This window comes from Mizuhopecten yessoensis, unplaced genomic scaffold (assembly GCF_002113885.1).
Source record: "Mizuhopecten yessoensis strain PY_sf001 unplaced genomic scaffold, ASM211388v2 scaffold10859, whole genome shotgun sequence".
NCBI lineage: Eukaryota > Metazoa > Mollusca > Bivalvia > Pectinida > Pectinidae > Mizuhopecten > Mizuhopecten yessoensis.
In genome coordinates, this window is record NW_018408757.1 from 121,737 (window position 1) to 149,342 (window position 27,606).

The 27,606-nt window shown below is 36.7% G+C and overlaps 1 protein-coding gene across 1 annotated transcript in view; it reads left to right on the forward strand.

Moving 5' to 3' along the window:
• Positions 1 to 2,494: 2,494 nt before the first annotated feature.
• Positions 2,495 to 27,606, forward strand: part of LOC110463035 (transmembrane protease serine 9-like) — a 31,652-nt gene continuing 6,540 nt past the window's right edge. The window contains exons 1-8 of the mRNA XM_021517369.1: positions 2,495 to 2,555; positions 2,933 to 3,064; positions 5,802 to 5,899; positions 12,641 to 12,729; positions 14,120 to 14,391; positions 14,810 to 14,958; positions 26,552 to 26,606; positions 27,229 to 27,360. Of these exons, the coding sequence (XP_021373044.1) occupies positions 3,013 to 3,064; positions 5,802 to 5,899; positions 12,641 to 12,729; positions 14,120 to 14,391; positions 14,810 to 14,958; positions 26,552 to 26,606; positions 27,229 to 27,360 (847 nt within the window). The 5' untranslated portion in view covers positions 2,495 to 2,555; positions 2,933 to 3,012. The remainder of the gene's footprint in view (positions 2,556 to 2,932; positions 3,065 to 5,801; positions 5,900 to 12,640; positions 12,730 to 14,119; positions 14,392 to 14,809; positions 14,959 to 26,551; positions 26,607 to 27,228; positions 27,361 to 27,606) is intronic.

Genomic DNA, 27,606 nt, shown 5'->3' on the forward strand with positions numbered 1-27,606 from the left:
CTTAGGGGTGGGGCCAAACAAAGTTTATTACTTGGAAATGGTCAAGATCCCTAACATATAACCATATATACAATTGCTGAGTATAAAGAGAAGAATGCACATTTGCTTCCAGGTTGGCCCTAGGGTCTGGCCCCACCCTTGGAGACATAGTCCCTGGGTCATAACTTTGAAATGGTTGAGATCCCCACCCCAAAACTATATATGCAAATGCTTGGCATAAAGAGACGAATGCAGTCATAATATTAGAATAGACCATAGGGTCTGACCAAACCCCTAGGGACCTAGTTTCTTAGTCACAGATTGGAAACAGTTGAGATCCCCACCCTTTAACCATATATACAATTGCTGAATTTAAAGAGATGAGCCAGGATGGCCTTGGGGACAGCCCCATGGAGAATACCCCTAGGTCATAACTTTGAAATGGTTAAGATCCCCACCCCAAAACTATATATACAATTGTTGAGCATAAAGTGATGAATTCAGTCATGATATTAGAATTGACACCAGGGTCTGCCCCACCCTTGCAGACTTAACCCCTGGGTCATCACTTTGAACAGGTTGAGATCCCCACCCCAAAACTATATATACAAATGCTGGGCAAAAAGAGACAAATGCAGTCATGCTATTAGAATTGATCCTGGGGTCTGGCCACAACCCTAGGGACCTAGGTTCTGAGTCACAGCTTGAGATCCCCACCAAATAACCAGACATAAAATTGCTGGACATGAAAAATCTTAATACAGATATGCTACAAGGATTGACCTTGTGGTCTGGCATATTACATTGGATCTCATTTGAGGAATATTTTGCCATATTTGCTTAGATATCCAGGTGAGCGATACAGGCCCTCTTGGCCTCTTATATTGACATTTTGACACCTCTCCCGATGTTATTATATTGACATTTTGACACCCCTCCCGACGTTATTAGATTGACATTTTGAAACCCCTCCCGACGTTATTAGATTGACATTTTGAAACCCCTCCCGAAGTTATTAGATTGACATTTTGACACCCTTGCCGACGTTATTAGATTGACATTTTGACACCCCTCCAAATGTTATTAGATTGACATTTTGACACCCCTCCCGAGGTTATTAGATTGACATTTTGACACCCCTCCCGACGTTATTAGATTGACATTTTGACACCCCTCCAGACGTTATAAGATTGACATTTTGACACCCCTCCCGACGTTATTAGATTGACATTTTGACACCCCTCCCGACGTTATTAGATTGACATTTTGACACCACTCCAGACGTTATTATATTAACAGTTTGACACCCCTCCAAATGTTATTAGATTGACATTTTGACACCCCTCCCGACGTTATTAGATTGACATTTTGACACCCCTCCCGACGTTATTATATTAATATTTTGACACCCCTCCCGACATTATTAGATTGACATTTTGACACCCCTCCAGACGTTAGTGGAGGTATACTAGACTCAGCTTGTCCATCTTTCTGTCATGCATTTGTATGCCCATGGATAAAAGCTTGTCTGAACAACTCCTCATATCCATTAAAACGATTTGAAGAAAACAGTATATGCGTACTATTTTTCTGCTTTGACTTCCCCCTTTCTACATTTAAGATGGCTGCTTTGGCAAATGATTGGATGATGATGCTTTATTGGCGACTACATGTATTAGTTAGGGGATATTGGTAACATTCTTTGTTTCAAACTTTTGTATATTTGGACAACAGTCAACATTGTATTGGCCTTAATGCAATTTCACACCCATGCTCACAACTTGATGTACATTACAAAATATTTTTGACCATTTTCATGGCGGAGCGGAAGTATAAGCGTTTGGCTTAAAGTCGGAGTTGTGTCAAAATTAGAGTAAATAAGTGTCAAAGACCAACTGGGACCTCATTGGAGATACCAATAGAAAACAACTGTGGAGACAGGAAAACCCGTCAGGAACCCCACAAAAGTAGTGAGAAGAAGTAATCACAGTCCCAGTTGGTTATCTAAATCTGAAAAACGATTCAAAAAAATACAACATCTTTAAAATAAGATCCATCAAATACCAACATGGGGAATCTTCTACTAAACTCAAGATCTCAAGAGAAAAGCTATAGCACACAGTGAAAGGTAGCAGAATGGCACCAGAACATACGAGAAGTGATCAAATACTGACATATCAAGGGATAGAGAGAAAACATAGAGAAATAGAACTTGACAGACATTGGATGTTCAGGACGATTTGCTTTCTAACGGTGGAATTAACACAATGTCACAGTAATAAGGCACATGTCTCTTGTTTAACATAAAAGGGACATTTCGCCTTACGTAATGGTAAGTACATACAATCAACTCGACCTTCAGCCCTTGGTGTCTAGGAGTAATAGATAACGGCTCGGTATTCCTTGGCCGGTACAGGAATAGATCGTTTCGTGATACGTTGGGGCTTGGGTCAAACGTTACATGCATATAACGTATGCTCAGACCAATAGAATAAAACATTTAACCAGTCCATCCTCATGTCGCCTGTAAAAACTAAAGCCAATGTGGAAGTACAATTGACGGCTTACTATTTCAGGTACCACTTCAACCAATAATGGATCACGTGTAAATCATTTGTTGACGTTTATTGATAACACTAGAAAAAGCTAGAAAAAGCTAGAATTCTACTTCTAATTGACTAGCATGTAAGCTGTATATATTGATTTCAGAAGATGTTCACAAGTACATAACTTCGTTTATATGCCCAATCCCTATAAAGTTCCTCCGCTAGAAAGACAATCAAATCTTGTTATATAACCCACCTGACTTAATGGCATTAATTCAACCAACAAAAACGCTTCAATAAATCACGTTACTGTTTAATCCTGATACTAAACCCCTTTGAAATTGGGTTCTAGTTGTATGTGTGTTGATTTGAATCTTTACTGTTAGATTTAATCCTTGTGTTAATAGCAGGGACGTTTTCTGTGTTATCTCCAACACCATTCCAAGACTCGCCCTCCTCGTGCACCGAACAGACACCAGCTAACGACATGGTTGACAGATTATTGTATTTTATCTCCATTTCAGTGTTTTTTCATCAAGGTAAGTTGATGTAGATACACACGTGCTTCACATGAGATAGTTAATATTGGGGTAATCTCTAGTAACACCACGAGATAATAGTGAATACGATTGTATGATAATAGTTTCACATACAAATGGGATGGTTTGATATCACTTGATACAAATCCTTTTCCTATCATTAAGATACTTATTTTAATGTGATTGAATAAGACTCAAGTCACTGTAATATAGAGACAAAGGTTATAATGGCCTTTTCTTATCTTTAGAGAGTACAACCGTGCTATATATATATATACACTATGTAATACCTATACTAGGGCAATCCCATTTTGATGACTGTACATGTACATCTAAACCAAAGACTTTTCATAGAATTAATAATCATGTTTGAAACATTATGTAGACACAGTTGCTGGACCTCCAGGTTTATCTATATAAACAAATTTATTTATAAAGGACTTGCTGGACCTCCAGGACTACCTATATAAACATTTTTATAAAGGACTTCCTGGATCTCCAGGTTTACCTATATAAACATATTTATAAAGGACTTGCTGGACCTCCATGTTTACCTATATAAACATATGTATAAAGGACTTCCTGGATCTCCAGGTTTACCTATATAAACATATGTATAAAGGACTTGCTGGACCTCCAGGTTTACCTATATAAACATATTTATAAAGGACTTCCTGGATCTCCAGGTTTACCTATATAAACATATTTATAAATGACTTGCTGGACCTCCAGGTTTACCTATATAAACATATATATAAAGGACTTGCTGAACCTCCAGGTTTTCCTATATAAACATATATATAAAGGACTTGCTGGATCTCCAGGTTTACCTATATAAACATATTTATAAATGACTTGCTGGACCTCCAGGTTTACCTATATAAACATATTTATAAAGGACTTCCTGGATCTCCAGGTTTACCTATATAAACATATGTATAAAGGACTTGCTGGACCTCCAGGTTTACCTATATAAACATATATATAAAGGACTTGCTGGATCTCCAGGTTTACCTATATAAACATATTTATAAATGACTTGCTGGACCTCCAGGTTTACCTATATAAACATATATATAAAGGACTCGCTGGACCTCCATGTTTACCTATATAAACATATGTATAAAGGACTTCCTGGATCTCCAGGTTTACCTATATAAACATATTTATAAAGGACTTGATTGTCCTCCAGGTTTACCTATATAAACATTATTTATTTATAAAGGACTCGCTGGACCTCCAGGTTTACCTATATAAACATATTTATAAAGGACTTGCTGGATCTCCAGGTTTACCTATATAAACATATTTATAAAGGACTTGATGGTCATCCAGGTCTACCTATATAAACATATGTATAAAGGACTTGCTGGACCTCCAGGTTTACCTATATAAACATATATATCAAGGACTTGATGGTCCTCCAGGTTTTCCTATATAAACATATATATAAAGGACTTGCTGGACCTCCAGTGATTTCTGTGTCAGTTTTTGTTAAGAGATTTAGACATACTTCTAGTGATTTCTGTGTCATTTTTGTTAATAGATTTAGACATACTTCTAGTGATTTCTGTGTCAGTTTTTGTAAACAGATTTAGACATACTTCAAGTGATTTCTGTGTCATTTTTTGTTAATAGATTTATACAAACTTCTAGTGATTTCTGTGGCATTTTTGTTAATAGATTTAGACAAACTTCTAGTGATTTCTGTGGCATTTTTGTTAATAGATTTATACAAACTTCTAGTGATTTCTGTGTCAGTTTTTGTAAAGAGATTTAGACATACTTCTAGTGATTTCTGTGTCAGGGCGGGGCCCCAAAGGGAAATTTGACCAATATTTCAAAAATCTTTTCCTCCAGACTCAGAGGTACTAGAGTCAATTTTTCTGCATGGGGATGGAAAGATCATCATGAGCTTTGTTTAAATTGCAAATTTCAGTATTCCCGAGCCATCCGTTCTCCTTTGGGGAGGGGGTAAAATTTACTATAGTTTATATAGGGAAATAACACTTTTGGGTATATTTTGTCCATTTTCAGCAGGAAAATATTCAAACTTGGTTGGAATGATTATGATGCCAGATGGCACTTAGATGGCATAAGAAAATAAGATCCTGCCCCATTCACAGGGACTGGAGGGGTGGGCCCAAATGGGGATTATTGTTAAAAGATAAAAAATCTTCATCAGACTCAGTTACCTTAATTACCTCAATTGTAAATTCCATTATCCCCCAGGTCGTATGCTCTCCCTTGGGGAGAGGGTATACTTTTCAATAGCAAAATAATTTATTTGAATAGTTTTTTAAGTTCTTATCCTTTGGACACTGACATGACAATTATTGTATTTCATTTTGTTTACATGTTGTTTTCCACATTTCGTACATCCCAACAATGAAATTGAGCTACCAGTACCTATAATATAACTCAGGTGATTTTCAAATCACTCGCTTGCTTTTGTATTAACATTCATTTTCCATAACCCGGGACCGATTAGTATCTAGACTCGTCTTAGTTGACAGGAAAAAATAATGAGAGGCTAGAACACCTATAGTGTAATATTGGAAATGATACACGCCATACCATCCATTTTTGTCTGCTTACTTAATCTTTAATTTCAGCAAAAACACATTTCATCTAATTGATATCATACCATAAGCTGAAGTAACATTTCTGGTAGTTAAAAGTGACGGCTGTTATACGTTTCCGTAATGGCGTTATCAGGACTGGTTTTGTTTTTAAGCTGACAGTACTGTTTCCTGTGGAAGACCTACTGTCCAGCCACATCAAGTGAAGATCGTGGGAGGCCGACCAGCCATGCAAGGGTCACTGCCATGGATGGTATGGTTTTAATCATTCGATCGTCTAGGTATCGGTATATTGTTCATTACTAAAAATTGACAAGATTTTAAGATGATTAAATATTTCTTCCTTATCATAAACTGCCTTATCTGTATAATTCTATTTTTTATCAGAAAACAACACTGTTAAATATATACTCAGCAAAAAAAGAAATGTATACGTATTAACATATGCCTCACCAATAAGGTGGCTCCACCCTTTCGCAATTAGCCAGCAGAATTCAATGAAAGTTTCACATAATGGTTATGTCAATATGTAGAGATGATTTTATGAAAATCAAAGCATTCCGATAAACTGTGGATTTTTTTTGCAAAAAATACCGAAAAATTGAATTTTGTGAGTGTGTGGCATTGTTCAAAACTATTACAACAATATAATAATGAAAAGAAACATTGTTAATCAACCCTACACATATTTTATTTATCATAAAATATCTACAACATTTTACAAAAAGCGTTTTTTATTGAAATTGTATGGATAAAAGTTGCTAAATACCAGCTAAAAGCAAATAGGACAAATAGTTTCATACAAAAAGAATGAAAAATTGAATCAAATACTCACAAAGTCTTTATAATTCATTTATTTTACTTTTTACAATAATTTTGATCCTGTTGAGAGTTGTCTACCTTGAAAAAAATCGGAACTTTTTTTCAGAGGGATAGATAAATTAATAATAAATTAAGTTACTACATTGTATATTTAATTGTCAATTTACTGTTCTTTTATGGAACAAAATTAAATTGATCTCAATCATGTACTCTTTGGACATCATTCCATAGCCCCCTTACGCATGGTATATTTACATGTCAATACATATGTAACCATAGGGCATAGGCTATCGCATGGTATGTCGTTATCACGTGCACGCACATACACTTGCACTTTATAGGGATCTTGATATTTTACAAACCACTATTTTCACAGAGTTATTGTAATAGCATTTGTGAAACGATTTATCTGACAGAGCGTAACTCGCTCGACAACACTACCGTTAGCACGTGATACGTACAGGTGAGGTCGGTAAACAAAACACATCCGTCTGCATTCCATGCGCCTCATATACGACCTTCTTGAAGTCGTCTGATCTCATGTCAGTGTCTTCCCGTGAGTTAATTAATGTCACGTGTGGTTACAAATTTTCAAGTTAAGTCTCGATATCGGGTGTTGACATATCATCGTCACGCACGTGTACTGTTGTTTACCCGGTGTACGCACGTGTACTGTTGTTTACCCGGTGTACGCACGTGTACTATTGTTTACCCGGTGTTACTATAATTTAAACTACGGTAATGGAATGCCCGATACGCAATACGGAAATGACGACACGAAAATACGACAAGAAAAACATGTGTATTACGAAGGGTGGAAAGTCCTTAACTCTATGGAAAGTCAGGACAGTCATCGACAGATACGATAGCCGCCATCTTGTTGTTGTCGTTTGGTTCATGCAGGCAATGATTAAAGACATCCAGAATAGGGAGGGAAGTTCTTACTTTTGTATACGAATGTTCTGCACATACAATTAGAGCATTTAACTGCATTTAACAGTTGTCGCCTGGTTACATTTTTAATGGAGACCATTGTTCGGAAAGTTTTCGGTCCGATAATGGCCGTCTGCGGCTTGTCCAAGAATTGGACCCGTGAGGTTTTGCGGCAGCAGGAAATACACATTAAGCTCATCCAACTAATTAATAAAAGACTGGTCGTATACGGAAATGTAAATATAACGATTGGACGTCTGTCAGATTGCAGTTACAGCCAATATGAATACAATCTGGGCGACAGATGAATAATCATGACGTCATTCTATTTATCTGTCACCTAGATTGCATTCATATTGGCTGTAACTGCAATCTGACAGACGTTCAATCCTTAAGTTACCTTGCAGAACAGCAGAATATTGTTGATTATAAAAATGACGTTTTAGTGGCTAGTGATTTTGGTAGGAATATCTGTATCGATTAGCAGTGTTTTAAATTAAATCAGTCATGCATGAAATTCGCCGATCACAAAGTACCCCCAAACAGATTTGTTTACTTTTCTCGTAGGGTTGACGCAACGTGAAGTTGCGAGACATTTTGATTTTAGCTTAAAACAGTAAACCAATTACTGCAACATTTTCACACGACGGCGTCCACGTCCGACCGTTCAAGAAGCGGTAGACCACGAGTTACCACCCCTCGTGAAAACCGCCGGATACGTCTGCAGCATATTCGTGACCGGATTGTTCCTGCAGCTATGACGACAAGAACATTAAGTGACAACACGATACAAAACCGTTCACAATCGCCGTGGCTGGGCTCGAGCACACCACGGATGGCCGTAGCTGGGCTCGAGCACACCACAGATGGCCGTAGCTGGGCTCGAGCACACCACAGATGGCCGTAGCTGGGTTCGAGCACACCACAGATGGTTATTGCGGCAATGGAATAACGTTTTGTTTTCGGATAAGTCGTGATTTTGTTTGATATATGGTGATGGGAGGCAGCGAGTCTGGCGACGCCGTGGTCAACGCTTCGCAAACTGCTGTGATGCTCAACTCGACAGGTTTGGCGGGGAGCGTCATTGGGGTGGTATTTCCGGTGGTAATCGTACCAGGTTAGTGATGGTTAATAGCAATTCAAATGCGGCGCGATATTGCGATGAAATTTCAACACCTGTTGTAAGGATCAGGGAGCGGCGGTCATTCCCAGCATGACAGCTACACCCCATATGAGTCGTGTGAACAGGACCTTCCTGCAACAAAACAATGTTCACGTTTTGGATGAGCTGCACAATCGCCGGATTTGTTTCCAATAGAGCACATTTAGGACGTTATTACCTGTGGCGTCGTCCACATCAGCCCTCCAACCTCCAGGTGCTCGCCCAGGCATTGGTTGGGGAGTTGAATGTATAACATGTTCCAGATATGGGAAACGTATCACTTGTCTCTTATCAAAACCCTTTTTAATATTTTTCTCGTAATCGTGTATATTCTGCGTTGTCTCTCCGATGCACTAGCAGGTCCTGAATATGATATTATGTCATCCAAAAGCATTGATATTGTACAACACACGGCCCGTAGTATGAAAACAACAATGTCTTTTCACGAACATTGAATGGTACAGTATTAATGTTTTGGATACCATACCACGAGCTGTATGTATTATACAATGTTTTGGATATCGTACCACGGGCCGTATGTACTATGCAATGTTTTGGATACCATACCATGGGCCGTATGTACTATACAATGTTTTTGATACCATACCACGGGCCGTATGTACTATACAATGTTTTGGATATCGTACCACGGGCCGTATGTACTTTACAAAGTTTTGGATACCATACCACGGGCCGTATGTATTATACAATGTTTTGGATATCGTACCACTGACTGTATGTACTATACAAAGTTTTGGATACCATACCACGGGCCGTATGTACTATACAATGTTTGGGATATCGTACCACGTGCCGTATGTACTATCCAAAGTTTTGGATACCATACCAGGGGCCGTATGTACTATACAATGTTTTTGATACCATACCACTGGCCGTATGTACTATACAATGTTTTGGAGATCGTACCACGTGCCGTATGTACTATACAATGTTTTGGTTATCGTACAACGGGCCGTATGTACTATACAATGTTTTGGTTACCGTACCACGGGCCGTATGTACTATACAATGCTTTTGATACCATACCACGGGCCGTATGTATTATACAATGTTTTGGATATCGTACCCCTGACTGTATGTACTATACAAAGTTTTGGATACCATACCACGGGCCGTATGTACTATAGAATGTTTTGGATATCGTACCACGGGTCCTATGTACTATACAATGTTTTGGAGATCGTACCACGTGCCGTATGTACTATCCAAAGTTTTGGATACCATGCCAGGGGCCGTATGTACTATACAATGTTTTGGAGATCGTACCACGTGCCGTATGTACTATCCAAAGTTTTGGATACCATGCCAGGGGCCGTATGTACTATACAATGTTTTGGTTACCGTACCACGGGCCGTATGTACTATACAGAATTTTGGATATAGTACCACGTGCCGTATGTGTTATACAATGTTTTGGATATCGGACCACGTGCCGTATGTACTATCCAAAGTTTTGGATACCATGCCAGGGGCCGTATGTACTATACAATGTTATTGATACCATACCACGGGCCGTATGTACTATAGAATGTTTTGGATATCGTACCACGGGTCCTATGTACTATACAATGTTTTGGATACCATACCAAGGGCCGTATGTACTATACAATGTTTTGGTTATCGTACCACAGACCGTATGTACCATACAATGTTTTGGATATCGTACCATGGACCGTATGTACTATACAATGTTTTTGATATCGTACAACGTGTCGTATGTACTATGCAATGTTTCGGATATCGTACCACGTGTCCTATGTTCTATACAATGTTTTGGATATCGTACCAGGTGCCGTATGTACTATCCAAAGTTTTGGATACCATGCCAGGGGCCGTATGTACTATACAATGGTTTTGATACCATACCACGGGCCGTATGTACTATAGAATGTTTTGGATATCGTACCACGGGCGGTATGTACCATACAATGTTTTTGATACCATACCACGGGCCGTGTGTACTATACAATGTTTTTGATATCATACCTCGGGCCGTATGTACTATACAATGTTTTGGAGATCGTACCACGTGCCGTATGTACTATCCAAAGTTTTGGATACCATGCCAGGGGCCGTATGTACTATACAATGTTTTTGAGATCGTACCACATACCAGGGGCCGTATGTACTATACAATGTTATTGATACCATACCACGGGCCGTATGTACTATACAATGTTTTGGATATCGTACCACGGACCGTATGTACTATACAATGTTTTTGATATCGTACCACGTGTCGTATGTACTATGCAATGTTTTGGATATCGTACCACGTGTCCTATGTACTATACAATGTTTTGGATATCGTACCACGGGCCGTAGGTACTATACAATGTTTTTGAGATCGTACCACGTGTCGTATGTACTATACAATGTTTTGTATATCGTACCACGGGCCGTATGTACTATACCATGTTTTGGATATCGTACCAAGGGCCGTGGGTACTATACAATATTATGGATGTCGGACCACGGGCCGTATGTACTATACCATGTTTTGGATATCGTACCAAGGGCCGTATGTACTATACAATATTATGGATGTGGTACCACGGGCCGTATGTACTATACAATTTTTTGGATATCGTACCACTGGCCGTATGTACTATACAATATTATGGATGTGGTACCACGGGCCGTATGTACTATACCATGTTTTGGATATCGTACCAAGGGCCGTGGGTACTATACAATATTATGGATGTCGTACCACTGGCCGTATGTACTATACAATTTTGTATATCGTACAACACGCCGTATGTACTATACAATGTTTTTGATATCGTTCCACGTGTCGTCTGTACTATGCAATGTTTTGGATATCGTACCACTGGCCGAATGTACTATACAATGGTTTGGATATCGTACCAAGGGCCGTGTGGACTATACAATATTATGGATGTCGGACCACGGGCCGTATGTACTATACCATGTTTTGGATATCGTACCAAGGGGTATGTACTATACAATGTTTTGGTTATCGTACCACATGTACTATACAATGTTTTGGATATCGGACCAAGGGCCGTGTGTACTATACAATATTATGGATCTCGTACCACGGGCCGTATGTACTATAGAATGTTTTGGATATCGTACCACGTGTCCTATGTTCTATACAATGTTTTGGATATCGTGCCACGTGTCCTATGTACTATACAATGTTTTGGATACCGTCCCACGGTCCGTATGTACTATACAATGTTTTCGATATCGTACCACGGGCCGTATGGACTATACAATGTTTTGGATATCGTTACACGGGCCGTATGTACTATACAACGTATGTACTATACAATGTTTTGTATATCGTACCACGGGCCGTATGTACTATAGAATGTTTTGGATATCGTACCACGTCCCGTATGTACTATACAATGTTTTCGATATCGTACCACGGGCCGTATGTTCTATACAATGTTTTGGATATCGTCCCACGGGCGGTATGTACTATACAATGTTTTGGAAATCGTACCACGGGCCGTATGTACTATGCAATGTTTTGGATATCGTGCCACGTGTCCTATGTACTATACAATGTGTTGGATATCGTACCACGGGCCGTATGTAATATACAATGTTTTGGATATCGTATCACGGGCCATATGTACTATACAATGTTTTGGAAATCGTACCACGGGCCGTATGTACTATACAATATTATGGATATTGTACAACGGGCCGTATGTACTATCCAATTTTTTGGATATCGCACCACGGGCCGTATATACTATACAAAGTTTTGGATATCGTACAACGGGCCGTATGTACTATACAATGTTTTGGATATCGTACCACTGGCCGAATGTACTATACAATGTTTTGGATATCGTACCAAGGGCCGTGTGTACTATACAATATTATGGATGTCGTACCACGGGCCGTATGTACTATACAATATTATGGATATCGTACAACGGGCCGTATGTACTATACAATGTTTTGGATATCGTACCACGGGCCGTATATACTATACAAAGTTTTGGATATCGTACAACGGGCCGTATGTTTGAGGGAGAGTCATGTGTACTACAATGTCTTTGTTGTTGCTAGGCCATGTTGGTGGAGCTTGGTGACCAGGTGTGTGGCGGCAGTATTATAGCTGACAACCTCATCCTCAGTGCAGCACATTGTTTCGAGGAGTATGACACTATTTTAATATATAATACCCGGCTGTCATCATGTTATAATACCCGACTGTGATCATGTAATAAGACCCGACTGTAATCATTCTATAATACCCGGCTGCACTCATGTTATAATACCCGACTGTAATCATGTTATAATACCCGACTGTAATCATGTTATAATACCCGACTGTAATCATGTTATAATACCCGATTGTGATCATGTTATAATACCCGACTGTAATCATGTTATAATACCCGGCTGTAATCATGTTATAGTACCCGACTGTGATCATGCTATAATACCCGACTGTGATCATGTTATAATTCCCGAATGTGATCATGTTATAATCCCCGACTGTAATCATGCTTTAATACCCGACTGTAATCATGTTATAATACCCGCCTGTGATCATGCTATAATACCCGACTGTAATCATGCTTTAATACCCGACTGTAATCATGTTATAATACCCGCCTGTGATCATGCTATAATACCCGACTGTAATCATGCTATAAAACCCGCCTGTAATCATGTTATAATACCCGACTGTGATCATGTTATAATTCCCGAATGTGATCATGTTATAATCCCCGACTGTAATCATGTTATCATACCCGACTGTAATCATGTTATAATACCCGACCGTGATCATGCTATAATACCCGACTGTAATCATGTTATAATACCCGACTGTGATCATGCTATAATACCCGACTGTAATCATGCTATAAAACCCGACTGTAATCATGTTATAATACCCGACTGTAATCATGTTATAAGGCCCGACTGTGATCATGTTATAATCCCCGACAGTAATCATGTTATAAGACCAGACTGTAATCATTTTATAATACCCGACTGTAATCATGTTATAAGACCCGACTGTAATCATTTTATAATACCCGACTGTTATCATGTTATAATACCCGACTATAATCATGCTATAATACCCGACTATAATCATGTTATAATACCCGGCTGTAATCATGTTATAAGACCCGACTGTAATAATGTTAGGCAGAGAAAATGAATCGAATGAAATGATTGAATTTTCCCTTCAAGTTTACAATATATATCTTCTAAAATACATGTTTAATCGACAATTTGTGATTACCCTGTAGGACTCTGTAGAATCATGTCTAACTTTGCCGCTGACCAACATCTAAGCAACAATAAACACGTATCAAAATAGGAATATACCAACAACATGATTGTATTTGATGTAATGTAATTATTAAATGTTTATGTCTTCAAAAAGAGGCGGGTTGACTCGAAAAATAAACAATCATTGTCTGCAATGTCTCTGCGTAAAAATTTATATGCAATACACACATTGCAATTCAATATCTTAGCTTGTTTTTCTATTCATCTTATTGAAATGTTGTTTTCTTCCAACAACAGTCCTGGAAGTCTGAACTCAGCCCGATGGGAAGTGCGAGTTGGGGCGTACACTGTAAACTCACGTATGACGTATGAAAGCGTGCATCATGTTGAGAAAATCGTCATGCACGAGGCATATAACACAAGCACTGTAGCCAATGATATTGCGATCATGGTATTATCTCAGAGAATCAACTATAACAACATGGTAAAGCCAATATGTCTACCAACAAACTCCATCCACGTGACAGATGGCCAGCACTGCCTAGCTGCTGGCTGGGGGGAGACACGAGGTAAATTTTCTCAACTAATTTCCTAATATAATATTATGATGTTGTACACTTAGTGAAATAATCATACGGTGTCATGACACAAGTGGAAGTCATCACACGAGGTGAAGGTCAACATACGATATAAAGTTCAACACACAAGAGAACGTCAACACACAAGGTGAAGGTCAACATACGATATGAAGTTCAATACACAAAGGTAAAGGAACGGAAATCACAAATTAGTCGAAAAAACAACAAAAATACTGCAAAAATACATCAGATTTTTTCAAATTCCGAATTTGATTAATGTCGCTTAGTCATTTGGTAACAGGTTAAGTTAATTTTGACCTTTTTCTGATAACAATACAATTAATCTATATATGATCCGATGGCCGCTGTGTTTGAGGTTGTGTTAAGTTGATTTGTGATGTCCTTACAGGAACTGGTTCACAGGATGTGCTGAATCAGGTGATCGTACCAGTACTGAGTGACAACACGTGCTCTCGTAGCGACTGGTACGGCCGTGAGTTTATACCCGCCACCACGTTCTGTGCAGGTTACGAAAACGGCAGGAAAGACAGCTGCACGGTATGTAGACAAATAACACAAAGATCAAATCAAGTCTTTTGATTTCGTTCTTTATGTAACAAGTTTTATTATCTCACCTGCCCGAAGGGCAAGTGAGCTTATGTCATGGTGCGGCGTCCGTCGTCCGTCGTCCGTCGTCCGTCGTCTGTCCGAAGTCCGTTGTCCGTCGTCCATCCTCGTCCATCAACTTTTCCTTTAAACAACTGAAAGCTTTGTTGGTAGGAGCCTGACAAAGTTTGAGAACGAACATGACCTTGACCTACTTTCAAGGTCACAGGGGTCAAATATGTCAAGAACTTCAAACGACTTCTTCTGAAGAACTAAAAGGTATAGAATCTTCATATTTGGCTGATGGCTTCCTGGGATGGACCCCAACAAAGTATGAGAATTAAAATTAGTTTGACCTACTTTCAAAGTCACAGTGGTCAAATATATCAAACGCTTAAAACGACTTCTTCAGAAGAACTAAAAGGTACAGAATCTTTATATTTGGCTGATGGCTTCCTGGGATAGAGCCCGACAAAATTTGAGAATAAAAATTAGTTTGACCTACTTTCAAGGTCACAGGGGTCAAATTTGTCGACTGTTTCAAATGACTTCTCATGGAGAACTGAGAGGTAAAGAATCTTTATGTTTGGTTAATGGCTTCCTGGGATAGAGCCCAACAAAGTTTGAGAACGAAAATGACCTAGACCTACTTTCAAGGTCACATGGGTCAAATGTGTCGAATGCTTCAAATGACTTCTCATGGAGAACTGAGAGGTAAAGAATCTTTATATTTGGCTGGTGATTTCCTTGGATAGAGCCCGGCAAAGTCACAGGGGTCAAATATGTCGAACCCTTCAAACGACTTCCTCTGAATAAATAAAATGTATATATCTTCATATTTGGCTGGTGGCTTCCTTAGATAGAGCCTGGCAAAGTTTGAGAATGGAAATGACCTTGACCTTCTTTCAAGGTCACAAGGGTCAAATATGTCAAAACATCAAATGACTTCTGAAGAAGAACTAAAATGTATAGAATCTTCCTATTTGGGATGGAGCTCACCAAAGTTTGCGAATGAAAATGACCTCAACCTAAAGGTCACAGAGGTCAATAACATTTTAAAGGATTTGTTCTTAAGAACTAATAGGAATGAATTCATAAGATTTGGCTGCTAGCTTTTTGAAATAGAGCTCACCAATTTGTGGAGAAAAATTACATTGAACTTCTGAAGAAAAACCCAAAAGCATAGAATCTTACAATAATATTTGGCTGGTAGTTTCAACAGATGGAGCCGACAAAGTTTGCGAGGGGTATATTTTTAGTGCAATATACTATTTAATGAGAATATTTTGCTATGACTGCTTAAATATTCAGGTGAGCGATACAGGCCCTCTGGGCCTCTTGTTTATTACATAATAGGCCTGTTATCCAGTGAATTCGCCCGTGTAATATTTAGAGATTATTATATGACCATTTTGATATCACACTCCATATCAGCCCGAGAGTCCTGATGTCAGCCAGAGGTCTCCCATTCCCATAACATTCACAGACTTGATAGTAATTATTTATCACAAAGACGCAGTACATACTGAAAGAAGAATTGATATTTATCACAAAGACACAGTACATACTGAAAGAAGAATTGATCTTGAGCATGAAGCTATAGAAATGATATGGATTGAAGTATTATTCAATAAACAAAAAATATTAATAGGATTTATTACGTACTTACTAATAAATACGTTTTTTTTTGTGTATATGCGATACGACACAATTGCTCTTAACCATATTAGCCCTCGCCGTATCACACCCCCAAAGCGGTATCAGCCCCACCGTATTACACCCCAAAACCCGTATCAGCCCGCAAAACCCGTATCACACCCCTTTTGAATTCTTTTCGTTTTTGGATATTTCAAAAGGAAAATAAATCATAAGATAGAAGCTTTTATTAGTAAGTATGTAATAAACAGAATAAAGCACGCCTTTTTCCATATCACACCCGGTATCAACCCTCGACCAATATCAGCCCAAGGACCGAATATATTGCAGTCTCTGGTTGATACTGGGTGTGATATGGAAAAAAGGCATGTATTATTCTCTATGTATTTATAGACCTGAATCAAATGTTAAACATTGGGATAAATTATACCATGTTCTAGATAATGCATGTAAGATATCACTTAACATCATAATAACTGGGGATATAAATGTAAGTATGTTGAATATACCTACTAACCTCCATTTAAATAGACTAATTGTAAAATATAACTTTACAAATCTAATTAATAAACCTACCAGGATAACACAAACTACTGCCACTGCTATTGATATTGTATTCACTTATAACATTAATCTTATAAAACATAATACAGTGAATACACCAATATGCAGTGACCACTCTGTTGTTCCTTTTACCTGTTCAGATTCTGTATTTAAGCATTTTTTTTTACCAGGAAACTATATTAAACTATGACAATGCAGATTTTGATCAAATGAATAGAGCTCTCAATGAAATAAACTGGGAAATACTAATAAATACTCTTGACTCGAATGAGTTTAATACATTTTTAACAATTCTATTAATAATCAAATAGAAGAATGTATATCATCCAAAATTATAACTGTTCGCCCCAATGATAAACCTTGGATGAGGAATATTATAAGGCAAAAAATTAGACAGAGAAATAGATTACATAAAAAAGCTGTAAATAACAACACTGCAATTAATTGGGAAAATTTCAGAAAGGCTAGAAATGAAGTAGTAGACCTTGTTAGAGAAGCTAAAAACACTTATTATGAAAAATTACAACAATCGCTTAGTGATCAATCTGTGGCTCCTAATAAATGGTGGAAAATTGCTAGATCTGTCATGAATTCAAATAATGTATCAAATTGTCTTCCTCCCCTTTATGAAAATAATAACTTAATACATCATCCATTTGAAAAAGGAGAAAGTCTAAATAACTACTTCAGTTCAATATTAACTTCCTCTGAAAATCTTGAACCCCTTACCCCCCATGAAAATACTTTTCCCTTTCTTCTAGACAATATTATTATATCTGAAGAGGACATTAAAGGTCAACTGTGTTTATTTAATGATAAAAAAACCTCCTGGCCCAGATGACATGATACCCAAGAAATTAGCACCTTCTCTAATATGTCCTATAAGACTATTGAATCTGGTATTATACCTCTTTCTTGGTAACAGCTAATATTAATGCAATATACAAAGGTAAGGGTGCTCAAAATGATGTCTCTAACTATAGGCCACTATCTATTACATCATGTTTTAGCAAAAATTTTGAAAAAAATATTTTTAAATATATGTTTAATTATATGAAAGAATGTGATATCATAACGAAACACCAATCAGACTTCTTACCAAGAGGCTCGACTGTAAACCAGTTATTTTTCTATATATGACACTATTGAAAATAATGAAATCAGATTTGTATTTTGTGATGCAAGTAAGGCGTTTGCTAGAGTTTGGCATGAGGGTTTACTTTTAAATTGGAATCGTATGGCATAAAAGGGAAAATATTACAATGGTTTAGTAATTATCTTTCTGATAGAAAGCAAAGAGTATCAACAGAGGGTGTTTATTCAACTTTTAAGCATGTCAAAGCCGGTGTACCCCAAGGCTCGGTCCTTGGTCCGTTTCTTTTCTTAATCTTTATTAATGATATAACAGAATGTGTGACAAAGTAAAATAAAAACTTTTTGCAGATGATACTTCTCTCTATGAAGTAATAGACAACAATCAAAATGAAATTTCAGTGAAATTAAATAATGATCTAGGTTATATTAATGCATGGGCAAAAAAATGGGATATCAAATTTAATTCACTAAAAACTGAATCTGTAATCTTCTCAAGGAAAAGGGAACAAAATCATCCAGATATCTTATTTGGTAATGAAACTGTAACTAACAAACAAACTCATAAGCATCTTGGTTTAACTTTTAGTAGTGATGGAAAATGGACATATCATATTGACAACATGTATGAGCTAGCTTATAAAAGAATGAATATATTGAGAATGTTAAAACACAAATTGGATAGAAAAAGTCTTACAACAATATATACCTCTTTTATTAGACCAATACTTTTTATTTTTTATTTTATGGTTTATTATCCCGAATACAATAGGGAATACCAGGATGGGGCCTGGCCTAATCCCTTTACATAGTACATGTTGCATATTCATTCTCTGACTCTCTCTATTTTGTACGCTCATCTTCCTCACTCTGTCTATTTTTTCTCTTATTTCTTTCTTTCTGCTCAATTTCTTTTACATTGATTTCAATTTCAATTTGCAAAAATCGCTTGTAACTTATTCCCCAATTGTTTATATATTTTAACACTTTCAATTGCATTGATTGTAAACCTTAGTTCTTGTTTTACACACTTCAGAATATGCTGTGTTAAGACAGCAACTTCATATTCATCATCAAATTTTATCTTATTTTTTTCTTTCCATATCTGCCACTTTGTAGTAAAGACAAACACATTGATTATTGCATTATATTCTTGGTTTAAATTACAGCTTCCTAACATTACATTTTTCTCAGTTATTTGGTATATTTGATTTGAATTTGATATTTCCTGTAAGGCTTTGTTTATCAATGAGTCAACTGTCTTCCAAATTTCTGTTATTTTATTACATCTGAAGAATGAATGAATTTGATTTTTCCTGAACTAAATGACAAAGTGTACATAAACCGTTTGACAGTCTCATTTAAAATAATTTTGCCTCCGTAGAAATAATATTATGTAAGCATTTCCATTGGAAGTCGTTACATTTCCTGTTTGCTATAGATGATTTTAAAGAAGTCCAAAATTTAACCCAATCTATGTCATCATTTTGATAAACAGCATCCCAGCTATTTTGTGATTTGGGATAGTATTTCTTATTCAAAATTAGTTCTTTCATTATTTTACTCTTTAATCTATTCGGATCTATTACTTCATCGTTTTTATTAATTTTTATGTGTAGTTCATCAGTTACAACTATGGGTTCATTTTTGGAGTCTCGTGGTTAATTGATTTTATTTCTTGTGACCAATTGTTACATGAAGAAAATGCCTTCTTGACTATGGAGAATTCTGATATCCAGTTATCTTTGAATCGTAACTTCTCCAATAATTCTTTAGAATTTAAATTATTTCTTTCTTCACTCTTTATATCTTTTATTTTCATTATATTTGATTTTGTCCAGTTTTTTAGGAAGATCGGATTTTTTTTCGAATGTGATATTTGTGTTTCCAAATATCCTTTGATTAAGTATTTCATTTTTTGTTTTTACCGAACGTCGTTTTAGCATAACCTGCCAACCTTGAAGAGAGATCTTATAGGATATTTTGTAATTGTTGTGATTTTGTAGTGCTACATTTACACAAAAAGAAATTTTGAGAGAAGGTAGAATCGTATTTTTGAAGCTAGTATTTCCCCAACGCATTCCAGCATTGTAGCTCTAAGTGAATGATCTTGTATGTATTTTTAATACCCTTTAACGTCTCCATTAAGTCAAGATCAATCATATTTAATCCACCAATTTTAATTTCTCTATACCATGTTTCTTTTTCAACTTTATTTACATTAGAGTTCCATAAGTATGTGTAAATTATTTTATTTATGGTGATTTTATGTTTCTGTGGTATGATTGTCTGTGATACTTTATAGTTGATAGTTGAGAGTATTAATGATTTTATTATAAGAACTTTTCCTTGAAGTGTAAGATTTCGTTTTTCCAACAATGTATGGTTGACTCAATTTTTCTTATTTTTTCTTCCCAAATTTCATCCAAGTTTATTCCATAACCATGCATTATCCCAAGAGCCTTTATTCGCTCTACCCAAGTAATTTCCTTAAAGTTAGGAGGTCTCTGTTTCCATGTACCTATGTACATACCTTTTGTTTTTTTCTTATTTATTTTGGCACCAGATGCCTTTTCGTATTGGTTTAAAACTTTGAAGAGGAGTGGAATAGATTTCTCATTTCCATCAAATAATTGTGAGTCGTCGGCAAACATATTAATTTTTGCTTCAATTTTTTCATTTTTACTATACGGAATATCAATTCCTTTTATTGTTATATTTTTCCTAATAGAACATGCCATGTGTCTTTGGAGGATATAAATCAACGGTGCTATCGGGCACCCTTGTTTTACGGAACGTGATAACTTAAATGGTTTTGAAATAAAAAAAACAACCTTTTTTTTCTTCATTGTGTAACTTGCACCGTGGTCGGTACCTATTCGGTCCGTCCCAAGTGCCTCTCGGGATATGCTGTGCAGTTCCGGTAGCTTCGCCTTAGCGCACTTGCTTAGTAGCGCAGAGACTTCCCATATAAATTGGACCCAAGCAAACTTAATTAGACCTTAATTAGTATTATTTACAAAGGATTTTAATACGGTAAACCTATGATACAGTTGCATACAATAAACAGGGTCGTGCTACTTGTCACGGGACTCACAATTACAATACACATTTAACGTTAACAGGGGGCTAAGACAAGACCTGCAGCGCACCGGCTTATGCAGCGCGGCGCACGGCACTAACAACTAGCACACGACTATTACAAGTGCTCCCGGCACTAGTACAGCGCAGTGACAACCTTGCGCACCGGCTCATCCAGCGCAGCGCACCGGCTCACACAGCGTAATAGCTACACTGTGCACAGGCCTAACATCCGCTAGTCACCCTAACCTACTGCCGCCTCACGACCACTGGTCACTTATTCAGCGACCAACAACCACCACGCTATGGAAGACTTATGCAGTCCTTCCACAAAGACTTATCCAGCCTTTGTTTATACCTTAACGTTGTTGTATCTCGCCGTGATCTTCTGTCAGCATCAGAATTTTCTCTCAGAATGAGATGAAGCCTCGCTTATATACTGCTTGCTCAAACCATTCTGGGGTAAATCAGGTTATCCCATTTTTTTATGACGTCACTAACTTTCTGGTCTTACGAGCGCTTTTAGCATATGCCAAAAGCTATGTAAAGACCACAAACGCAACCTAACACTGATTACACATGGTTTATTTACACAATCACGTTAAGCTGACAATACTCCACACGTACACACGTACCTCTCCACAGGACACCGGAAATAAACGCCACTGGTACGTACACACACTCAATAACTTGCATATCTGTTCATTACAATTGGAGTACTCGACAATATCTTGGATTAAACGAATACTGTCTTCTGTGTTTCTTCCCTTTACAAATCCCTTCTGGTCGCGTTGAATAATATTTGGAAGCTCCTTTTTAATGCGTTCTGCAAGAATTTTTGTTATACATTTGTAATCTGTATCCAGTAGAGTGATTGGGCGCCAATTTTGATGTCCTCCCTTTTTCCATTTTTGTACAAAAGGGTTATCAAACCCTTATATTGAGATGGGCATAGTTCTTTTGTTTGGAATATATCTATTTTAACATTAGTAAATTGGTCCTTTATTAAGTTCCAGAAGTTTGATAAAACTCTGCAATAATACCATTCATACCAGGTGATCGATTGGCTTTCAAATTTCTAATGGACGAATAAATTTCTTTTTCAGTAGGCGTTTTCTCAAAGTCAGTTCTTACCTCATTTGCAACAGTTGCCTCTACATTCTGTAGTAGATTATTTGCCTCATCAACATCTTTCCTTCAGTAGTAAAAAGATTACTATAAAACTTTACTTGTTCCTTAAGTATATCGTTTATATTATTTTAATAGCTTCCGTCTTTACATTTAATTGAGACCCACTGTTTGTTCAACGCTCTACATTTTTCAAGACCTCGAAAATAACTAGTGGATTTCTCACCTTCTTCATACAATTTTATCCTACTTCTTACATGTACTTTAGCAGCGTTTACCTTATTTTCATAGTACGAGCTGATTTGATTTTCTAGTTGTTTTATAGTTTCAGGATTGCCATCAGATTTTTTTGAACTCTTTTTCAAGATGTTCATTTTTTCTTTATTTTTAGCATAAAGTGGTTTACTTACAAATATACATATATCGGTTATTTTTGTCTTAGTAATTTCCCACCATTCCTTAAGTGATACAAAAAGATTAATTTTGTTTTTCCATTCATTCAGGAATTTGGTAAATATTTCTTTGAATATATCATTTTTTATGACGTTTCTATTCATTTTCCAGTATCCTGGACCTCTGTTAGTTTTTGACATATTCATTTTTATACAAGGCACGCCGTAGTGGTAACCTTTTGTAAAGGGACAGAACTCTATATCTGTTTATTGTTTCTCCTAAATGTGAAGCGTCTTTTATCCAGATTTCTTCTTCTCCAAACATCCTCTAATTCCAATGACTGGATTAATTTGTTTAGCTCTAGCTTCCCACCCTCTGCTCCTTCTGAGGTACAGTTATTTCTATCTAAATCCTTATTAAAGACACAATTAAAATCACCACCCATTATAATGGAATTGTTTTTATATTTTTCGGTCGAAAGTTTCTGACGTATTGTATTAAAGAATGTTTGTTTACCTTTAGTATCATTCAGTGCATATATGTTACATAAAGTTATTTTTACATGTTCATGCTCAAAAGTAAAAATAATATATCTACCTTCTTTGTCAGTTTCAATACATAATGTTTTTAAATTTAAATGTACCTCTTGAGAAAACACATTCTCCATTCCACTCTCTTTTCCATTTAAGCATAGTACTTTCATCACCACAATGAATTTCTTGGCATAATATTATATCTGCTCGAATTTTCCGAAACCAATAAAACAAATTTGTTCGTTTTCCAGAATTATTCAGACCATTAACATTAATGGTGTATATTGACAGAGCCATAGAAGGTCAGTTGATGAATGCTCACCACATCGAACCTGTTTGGCATCTGGAGGGTTGTCTAGTGAAGTGTCACTTCGACTTCGCTTGTTACTTTGTTCTAAAATTCCCTTGTAGGATGCCACAATCATTTCTGTTCCCTGAGAACTAATGTGAACCCCCTGGGTGTCCCTGAGAACTAATGTGAGCCCCATGGGTGTCCCTGAGAACTAATGTGAGCCCCCTGGGTGTCCCTGAGAACTAATGTGAACCCCCTGGGTGTCATTCAGGTCATAGAGCCTTTTGATGGGGACATCCTTATTGAGGAATAGTTTGTCTATTTCTAAGTAGCTCACTCGCTCTACATTTTTACACCATTTCTGCATAAATGAGTTCACTGATTTTGCTGTATTATTGAAGTTTTCAATATGCTTGGACTGTCCTCTCCGTGGTAGTATACCGGAAATGTACACATACTGTCCACAGCTTTTGTAAACGTTATTTCCACAGTTTATTCATCACTTTATTTCCTGACACGTCGTTGGTGCCGAGGATTACAAATTAGACCAATACTTATGGGATAACTGTAGTAACCAAATTACAAATATTCTTGAGTCCATCCAGCTAGAGGCATTAAGAATTATTACAGGATTGCGTAGAGGGCCCTCTCATTGTGAATTTTACGCAGAAACTGGACTTGAATCACTTTATTGTAGGCGAAAAAATCATAAATTAGCACTTATGTTCAAACTTTAAATAATGAATCGCCCAAGTACATAGAAGACATCATTGAACCACACCTCTACAGCAATACAAATGTCAGATACCTACTAAGAAATAGCCGTATTTTCAATTCCCCTTTCTGTAGAACTGAGAATTATTTCAATAGTTATTTTTCCCTCAATGTGTAGAGAATTTAACCTTTTATCTGCAGAAACTTTAAATGCTACTTCCCTTCAACAATTTAAAAAATTCATCAAGTCTGATAATATGAATGACACACCAGCATGTAGATGTGGACATGAAAATGAAAATGCATTTCATTTTATATTTGAATGCCCACTCTATAACAACTTTAGAATGCAATTAGTAATAAATATTTTTCAATTTGGTATAACTGGTAATCATGATCATTTTAATCTAAAACTCTATTAAATGGATGCTTAATATGCAGCGCTGATATTAACATATCCATTTTACAAAGTATATCTGACTACATTTGTCAAACTAATAGGCTTGATATGTAATCTCACTCACAGCAAAACTTTACATTGAAAGTGATGCCATTATTTATAGAATGAAGATCACTCTGAATCATGATCACCATTGATACTGGTGTATATATATCTTCACAACATCTCTGGTGTTCGGCGGGACTGGATTGAATTTATGAGTGTACTATTCTATAACCTGTTCTAAATATATCATAGTTACATAAATATTCTATAGTGCTTTGTTAAATATATTTTAAGAGAATCAACTCCAATAATATATAATAATAATTACATTTTCTTATATGAATCCATATCATATTCTGAAATTTTACAAAATGTTTATTTCTTGGTAACTTATCCTATATATCCAGCGGGTGGATGGCCAATGTGTTTATACACAGGGACTTTTGGGCCTGTATCCCTTGGATTTTATGTAGGATGGGTTGTCAATAAATATACATGATTTATTTAATTGTTAATATCTAAAACATAAACAGAAAATGATTAAATAAAAGTTGTAAAATGTTCATTTCACAAGCTAAATTGGAGTTATCTCCCCTGCACTGTTTAATTGTATTTTTATGACAATATATGTAATGTTTGTAAATAAGTTTGGAAAGGACTTAAATAGGCCTAGTCTGATGTCCAATCCAATTGACATATATAAAGTCAATAAAATCTGTTGAAATGAAATCATCCAGAGGGCCGAAGGCTCGAGGGCTGATATTAGGACTCGAGGGCTGATTGGGTGTGATATCAAAATGGTCATATCATTAACTTTTTATCATATGTTTTTTCCTTTAAAATAAACAAAACATACTCAAAACAATATTTCTTTATTTTATTTACATTCATAAAAATCGTAACAAAACAATGATGTATATAAACAAAACAGTAACAATTATAAGTAAAAAGTCAACATTTAGAAATTCCGTAATTCTTACAAAATGATATGGTTATTGAAATTTGGGTGGGGCTTTGTAAATCAATCTTTAAATTATTTTCCATGAAACCGCAGTTATTCCATGCCAACAATTCGTTTGTTTACATTAAAAGTAGATAGCATTAGGCGGAAGCGGCAAACTCCGGGGCTGTGATATCACTTTTCTAGGGGGTGTGATATCTCTTTCAAGGGGATGTGATATCACTTCAAGGGGGTGGGATATCAACCGGGCTGACATCAACTTGTGGAAATTTTAGACTTATTACACATATATAAAAGAGTGTTATTATCAGTAAACATATGATAATATTACATATGTCACTAGTGTAATATACCCTGGAGCGTTTTTCATTAGCTAAGCCTGTCAGAAATCGATTGTGACGTCATAATATGGACAATGACGTGACGTCATAAATTGTGAATGGCGCAACAAAACTCGTCTCGAAGTTTTAATTTTTGCTCGCCAAGGCTCGCAAAAAGAAAAACTCCTAAGAATCGTTTCTTAAAATATGAAATGAAAACTAATTTGAGATCTTATATATATAACTTGTCAGAAGAACCAACGGTTTCCTGTATCCTTTGACTTCATGGAGTAGATCGTTGAATTATTCTATAGATGTTACTTAACTGTAACATACGTCAAAAATAAAATCTTATTTCGTTACTAGGGAGACAGCGGTGGACCTCTCGTCTGTAAATCTGGAGGGATCTGGTATCAGCTCGGTAAGACCTTATAACTACTCTGGTATTTATCTGAAGGGATCTGGTATCAGCTCGGTAAGATCTTATAACTACTCTGGTACTTATTTGAAGGGATATGGTATCAGCTCGGTAAGATCTTATAACTACTCTGGTTCTTATGTGAAGGGATCTGGTATCAGCTCGGTAAGATCTTATACCTACTCTGGTTTTTATGTGAAGGGATCTGGTATCAGCTCGGTAAGATCTCATACCTACTCTGGTTTTTATGTGAAGGGATCTGGTATCAGCTCGATAAGATCTTATAACTACTCTGGTACTTATCTGAAGGGATCTGGTATCAGCTCGGTAAGATCTTATACCTACTCTGGTTCTTATGTGAAGGGATATGGTATCAGCGTGGTAAGATCTTATAACTACTCTGGTACTTATCTGAAGGGATCTGGTATCAGCTCGGTAATCTCTTATAACTACTCTGGTACTGAAGGATCCAACAGCAATTATGGGGTGTGGTTATCTACACCAAACCGCGCTGACGTCTTCCTGATTTTCTAAAGAAGTATTATAAATATTCTTTACATAAACATTTGTTATTATTATTTATTATACCATTCATTGAAGCTTTTATATGTTTTCTGTCGTTCAGGTATAACAAGCTGGGGCTACGACTGCGCCAAACCAAACTGGCCTGGTATTTACACTGACGTCACTAAGTACATGTCGTGGATAGAACACCAAGCCACCATATTTGGTGCGCATATTATAACCTATCACGAGTAATTAAAATGCATCATAATTTGTTGTGTTTTTTACTGGTTTGTTTAAATAAGTACAGAAAATTATCAGAAAAGATGGTCGAACTCTAGGGACAGACACCCCTGCAGTTCGGGGATCGAGAAAAGAATACACCTGCTGTTACCCACTGCGTGTATCGTTAGAGCCGACTTATGTGGGAACCCCCTGTGGAATAGGGGATTTGCGTTTGTGTCCATTAATTGGGGACACAAAAGCGACAAAATAAATA